Source organism: Lynx rufus, unplaced genomic scaffold (genome assembly GCF_022079265.1).
Source record: "Lynx rufus isolate CCGP_SWC_20201006 ecotype Redwood Valley unplaced genomic scaffold, mLynRuf1.p SCAF_6, whole genome shotgun sequence".
In the NCBI taxonomy this organism is placed as follows: domain Eukaryota; kingdom Metazoa; phylum Chordata; class Mammalia; order Carnivora; family Felidae; genus Lynx; species Lynx rufus.
This window is the reverse complement of record NW_025814878.1, coordinates 67093432-67099297: the sequence shown is the minus strand read 5'-3', so window position 1 is coordinate 67099297 and position 5866 is coordinate 67093432. Positions and strand designations below refer to the sequence as shown.

Below are 5866 nucleotides of genomic sequence, written 5' to 3'. Positions count from 1 at the left end.
CTGTAACTTGTAAAAATGGACATCTCTGATACTTATGGACAAATACATTTCACATTATAATGAAAGTTGTGGTTACAAAGGCATTACTCATTTGATGGTGTTTCCCTGTGGTTACTTAGACTTCAAACTGTGTAGCCACAGGTTTCTCTCCTGTTTCACTGAGACTCTGAAGAAGCTTCAGTCACATAAGCAGCAGGCTTTCTTCACTGTAAACTCCTGAAGAACTGAGTTTCAGTATCTATGCTATTGAAATGCTAGAGAACTGATAACTGATCCTGGTGACAATCACCTTTCACTGAGCATGGTAAACTTAAAAAAATATAACCGATGAGACGACAGACTTTTCTAGATTTTAAGCTTTAAAAAAAAATGAACTTCTTTTCCTGGGCTGCCAGGAAGGCGTCAGGCTCACAGAGCCTCGGCAGACGTGTCTGTGGACACAGACATGGTCACCTTGGCGATCTTGACCGTGCTCTTGATGCAGCTCTCCGCGGCCCTGTGAACACTGGCTGTGTTGTTGGCATGCTTGTGCAGGCAGTCCGAGTCCCCCATGCTGTTATCAAGAGGCTGTGCGGTGCCTTCACACGAGGGGAACATACTCCGGAAAGCATGTCTCAGGTCCTTGCTCCTCAGAGCGTAGATGATGGGGTTCACGGTGGAATTCAACAGGCACAGCATACTGCAGAAGGCAAACACCGTCTTAATGAGCTTGTTCATCTTCCCAAAGACATCATACACCATAATCGCAAGCAGAGGGCCCCAGCAGATGATTAAAACCACAAGGATCAGAACCAGGGTCTTGGCCAGCCTGATGTCCATGCGGGCTTGGTCGGGCCGTGTCACCTGCACCTTGCCGTCCTCTGACGTGTGGATGATGATGCTCTTCTGGGTGCCGCGCTGAATCATGCGGACCGCGTGGCTGTGAGCCTTCCAGAGAATATACATGTATGCGTACACGATAAACAGCAACAGCACACTGGTGACCCCGATCCAGAACATCAGGTAGGTTTCATCAATGAGCGGGAAAATGTCTGAGCAAACAGACTGCAGCTTCTTGCAGTTCCAGCCCAGGAGAGGCAGCACAGCAATCACAATTGCTATGGTCCACATCAGGCAAAATGCCACCACGGCCTTGGGCCTGGTGACAATCCTCTTATAAGCCAGGGGCCTGTGAATAGATATGTACCTGTCAATGGCCGTGAGGAACAGGCTGCCTACTGAGGCCGTGAAGGAGGCGGTGACCCCACCGAGTTTGAAAAGAAACACATTGGGGCTATCTTTGCGGTGGAACACGTGGAAGTCAACAAAGCTGTAGACAAAAATGACGCTGCCCAGGAGGTCGGCCACTGCCAGGCTGCCGATGAAGTGGTAAGAGGGCCGGCAGCGAAGGCTGCGGGAGTGAAGGATGACACACAGCACCAGCAGGTTCTCCAGAACCGTAAAGGTGCCCAGTGTGAGGGACAAGACGGCGATGGCCAGCTGCTGGCTGGGGTTCAGAATCATGAAGCACTCCATGTCCATGAAGTTCTCCCCACACTGGATGTTCTCCTCATTCTCCTTGTAGGATGAAAGGGACTTGTTGTAAAATTCGGTGATGTTCACCTGGTCTGCCGGGACTAACTGGGAGTTGTCTCCTGCAGTCATCTTTTCTTGGAAGGGGCTTCCCCTGAAGGAAGTTAAAGGAAATTTCTGTGGGAAGTACCCTAATTTGGATGCCATGTCACCTTTGATATCTTCGTACTGAATGTCATTGGAGCCCACGTAGAGGAGGTCTGTTGTGATGGTGCGGAAGGTGGTATCGGCAAGGCCATCTAGGATAGACTTCATAACCTCCGTCTTGGATTAGGCCAAACTCAAAATGACTGAGGAGGAGACCCGCAGCAGGGAATCCTAACAGGAGGGAAAACAAATAAGCTGAATGGTGAGAAGACTGGGAGAATAACAATAATTTTTTTAAAACCTACTGTAAATATCCCAAATGTGTACCATCACGTTATTTCATTCCTGTCTCTGAGCCTAAATGAAATTCTTGTCAGACTTAATCAACAAAATGAGTCAGTCAGTCAGAGAAAAGCCACCCGAAGTTGGTGATGTTGGTGGCACCCACCAAAAAATATCTCTTTCATTATTTAAGCTGCCTGGATTTAAGTCACTGTGTGATCCTGTACACACTTCCTGATAGTCAAGCTAAAGGAAATGTGCCTTGGGCATGGCATGCACCTCATGGTCGCATTAGGAAGTGTTTACCACCGGGCTTCTACTGTCACATACACGCAGTGTCCTAATGCTGGTGGGGATGGGGGAGAGCGACGTGTCACACAACGTCTGCTCTTGAAGACTCTACCATCTTGTCGTACAGGTAAGACTGAACATACAGCACAACCCCAAAGCAAGATGGTGTGGAATCAGGAACTGTGTTGTACGGCCTGTGTGCTGAGTGCGAAGGAGGAGGAAGAGAGGCTTAGAACCAAAGGATCCTTCCGTGGGAAAAGATCTGGATTCTGGCCTGTCTCCATTAGGCAAGTTTCCTCTCCCAGAGGAGACATTTGGACCAAGCTATGACTGAGGTGAATTTCAAAAATGTCCACACCAACCAAGACAAATGTCATGAAGGGCAAACTTGCACTGAGGCTCATGGGAAGACCAAGATCTTTAACCCTGGAAAGCGGTGATGATGGGAGAGTGCTTCCTGACAGTGTCCCCCATGAGTGGTGCAGTGACACAAGCATGCTGGGAGACAGGAAACAGGCCTTTATGGAGTCCCAGTCTTTCCAGGTAGATGGCACCAGAAATGAGGACGACTGAGAAAAGGAGGCCAAATTTTAAGGGTTCTTCAATTCTAAGCTAAGCAATTTGGTTTTGTTTCAAAATAAACATCCAGAGAATTGATTTCACTATTTATAAATGTTTATTTAAAACGTGGCTATTAGGCTCTTTTGCTTATAAAGATATTAGAAGGACTGAGTGATACCTATAATAATTTTAAAGTCATCATAAAAACCAGCATTTTACTTCCTAATTGTCTTTTTCTTTTTTAAAAACATATCACACTGTATTGGAGAGGGAGATAGTTACTACCTTGGAACAAATTAAAATGATCTGAGTCCTCCCGCTAAAACACAGAGATCCTACCTATCTAAATTAATGATTCATTTATTCACCCCTTTGACAAATTATGGAGCACCCACTATGTGCCAGGCACTGTGGTAGGTAGGCATAGGGGCTAAGAGTATCGAGAAAGAGTCCCTGTCACATGAAGTATACTGTGTGGCAGAGGACAGACAGCTGACCCCGTAATTATGATGAAGTGTGGTGGCAGCTGTGACTGGTGATATGCAAGATGCTGTGGGAGCAGCCAGTCTAGGGGGTTGAAGGAGGCTTCCCCAAGGAAAGGATGCTTATGCCAAGAGTATGTAGGATTAGTGTGAGTGGAAACAGAATATGGAGGCAAAGAAAATAAAATTTAAATGAATACCTTCAGTATCATGATGTGGGGGGGGGGGTTTGTTCCCTTTATACAGTAATTTGAACCAGGGACAGTGGCTAAATGTGGCCCACCTCCCCACATTCTGCCACACCTGAGTCCAGGCTGTCTCCTGAATCAACTCTGCTCTTTGCAAACCTCCCTTTGCTAAACAACTCCATTTACAAATGAAAATTTTCACCCGCAATCTGAGGGATTCAGAAAATGGCCACGATTTGTGAGAGAGCTGTGAATGGTCCTGGCATATCCTCAAATCTGACGTTTGCCTCTCAACTCCCACCCGTACTAAAACACAGTGCTTTCTGGCCCTGGAAGGCATGCTGCTCTTTGGATCACACCTGCACACCTTCCTTCTTTCCTCTTAGCCTCCCTCTGTCCGAAATACCCATTTCCAAGCTCTCCATTACATTAAGTTTCCTCCATTTCTGACATCTCTTTGGCTAGCCCTCCCCACCAGGCAGAACTAGTTCCCCCAGGCTTTCCCTCTATTACAGACCCCACCATATCACTTAATCATGAGCTTACATATTTATTTCCATAACTAGAAAATGGCTTCCAAGCACAGGAGTGGTGTCTTTTTTTCTTATGTGTTTCACCAGCCTGATGCACAATAGCAGATGAGAAAGAGAGGGCCGGTCTCCCTTAGAAATGTTCACGTGAACCTAATAGTGGCAGTTGAATTTTATTAACGGGTGCATTAAAGCAGTGATTTAATACTACTTCTTTGTCTTTTCTTAAAATTAGAGGAGAGAAAGGTAATGAATTCAATGGATATTTGGCCTGAAAATCAAAACTTGAGCCCAACATCTCCTCCTGGGAGCCAGTCCAGGAACTCCAACCCCTAAGTCCTCCTATGTCAAGTAACTACTCGTCCTTCACGCTGCCCAATTAAAAACTAATTTATTTGAAATTTTGATCATTATATGTATATATTACATTCATACGATTCCAAATTCAAAAGGCACAGAAGGATATACAGCAAAACCAGGCTCTCTCGTCCCCATGTCCCAGCCACCCAGTTTTCCTCCTCAGTGGCAAGAAGGTCCTTGTTACTCTTTCCAAAGATACTGTGCATGCATATTCAAGCAGATATATAAATTCATTTCCTCTTTGCTTTATTTTTAACAGATACTAAGATGCTATACATACTGTTCCGCTGCTTGCTTTTCCATTTACAAGTATACGTGAAGACAGTTGCACATTGGTCCACGAACCCTCTCTCCATTTAGCAGGTGCCTCACGTATCCACTAAATGAACATGACCAGCCTCCTTCTGATGAAGGTTTAGGTTATCACTTCTTGTTGTTACAGATACTGCTGCAGCAAATGGCCTCCAGTCATGTCTCTTTTCACATTTCTTATGGAATTATGAATAACTGTATTAAGTTGTCCAAGCTCATACCTTGAACTTACCGTGGACTCCTCTTCTTTCTTGGCCTTTATAATAAGAAGACTACTACATCTTGCTGATTTTCCCTTTTTTTTTTTTTTTTAACGTTTATTTATTTTTGAGACAGAGAGAGACAGAGCATGAACGGGGGAGGGGCAGAGAGAGAGGGAGACACAGAATCGGAAACAGGCTCCAGGCTCTGAGCCATCAGCCCAGAGCCTGACGCGGGGCTCGAACTCACGGACCGCGAGATCGTGACCTGGCTGAAGTCGGACGCTCAACCGACTGCGCCACCCAGGCGCCCCTGATTTTCCCTTTTTAACCACTTCTGGAGAGCTTATGTGTAGGTGGCATCCTGACCTTCTTATGTGTATCAAATTGCTTATCGTGATCAGGATATCTCCCCTGCCAGGTAAGTATTCAAACTGGTTATCATTCACAATGACCCTATGAGGTGGGTGCCGTTATTATCCCCATTTCACAGATGAAAGGCACAGAGAGGGTAAGTAACTTGCCATTCACACAGCCAGTAGGTGGTAGAGCCAGAATGAACCCAGATGTTCTGGTTCTAGAACAGTGCTGTCTAATAAACATGTAATGTGAGCCACATATACAATATCAAAGTTTCCACTATCTAGGTAAAAAAGGAAATGGTAAAAGGTGAAATTAATTTTAATATCTTATTTAATCCAGTGGATCCAAAATATTATCACTTCAACATGTGGTACCAGCCATGTTTGAAGTTCTTAAGAGCCACATGTGGCTAGTGGTTACCATATTAGACAGTATGTCTAGAGCTGCTTTTAGCCTTGATGAACCATCAACCCTTTAACCGAAGCCAGGGTTACTACTATCTCCCTTCTTTTCCCCACTAATTCCAACCAGTCAAAACACTAGTAATGAAGAAAACATTGAATTAGGAGTTAGAAGACCAAGATTACTGTGAGACTTGTACTTGGGCGAGTAGTTAATCTCTCTAAGCCTCAGCATTT

The 5866-nt window shown here is 45.2% G+C and overlaps 1 protein-coding gene across 1 annotated transcript; it reads right to left on the bottom strand.

The window, feature by feature from the left end:
• Positions 1-408: 408 nt before the first annotated feature.
• Positions 409-1827, bottom strand: CNR1 (cannabinoid receptor 1). The gene is made up of 2 exons (XM_047103277.1): positions 1742-1827; positions 409-1666 (listed from the first exon to the last, which is right to left on the bottom strand). The coding sequence occupies exons 1-2, from the start codon at positions 1825-1827 to the stop codon at positions 409-411; spliced, it is 1344 nt and encodes a 447-aa protein (XP_046959233.1).
• Positions 1828-5866: the final 4039 nt, after the last annotated feature.

Bases quoted from the DNA above. Each gene is read 5' to 3' on its own strand.
- CNR1 (XM_047103277.1), bottom strand. From the start codon at position 1,827: ATGAAGTCTATCCTAGATGGCCTTGCCGATACCACCTTCCGCACCATC. The intron at 1,667-1,741 runs GTACGAAGATAT...AACTTCCTTCAG, and splicing joins GTGGGCTCCAATGACATTCA to GGGAAGCCCCTTCCAAGAAA.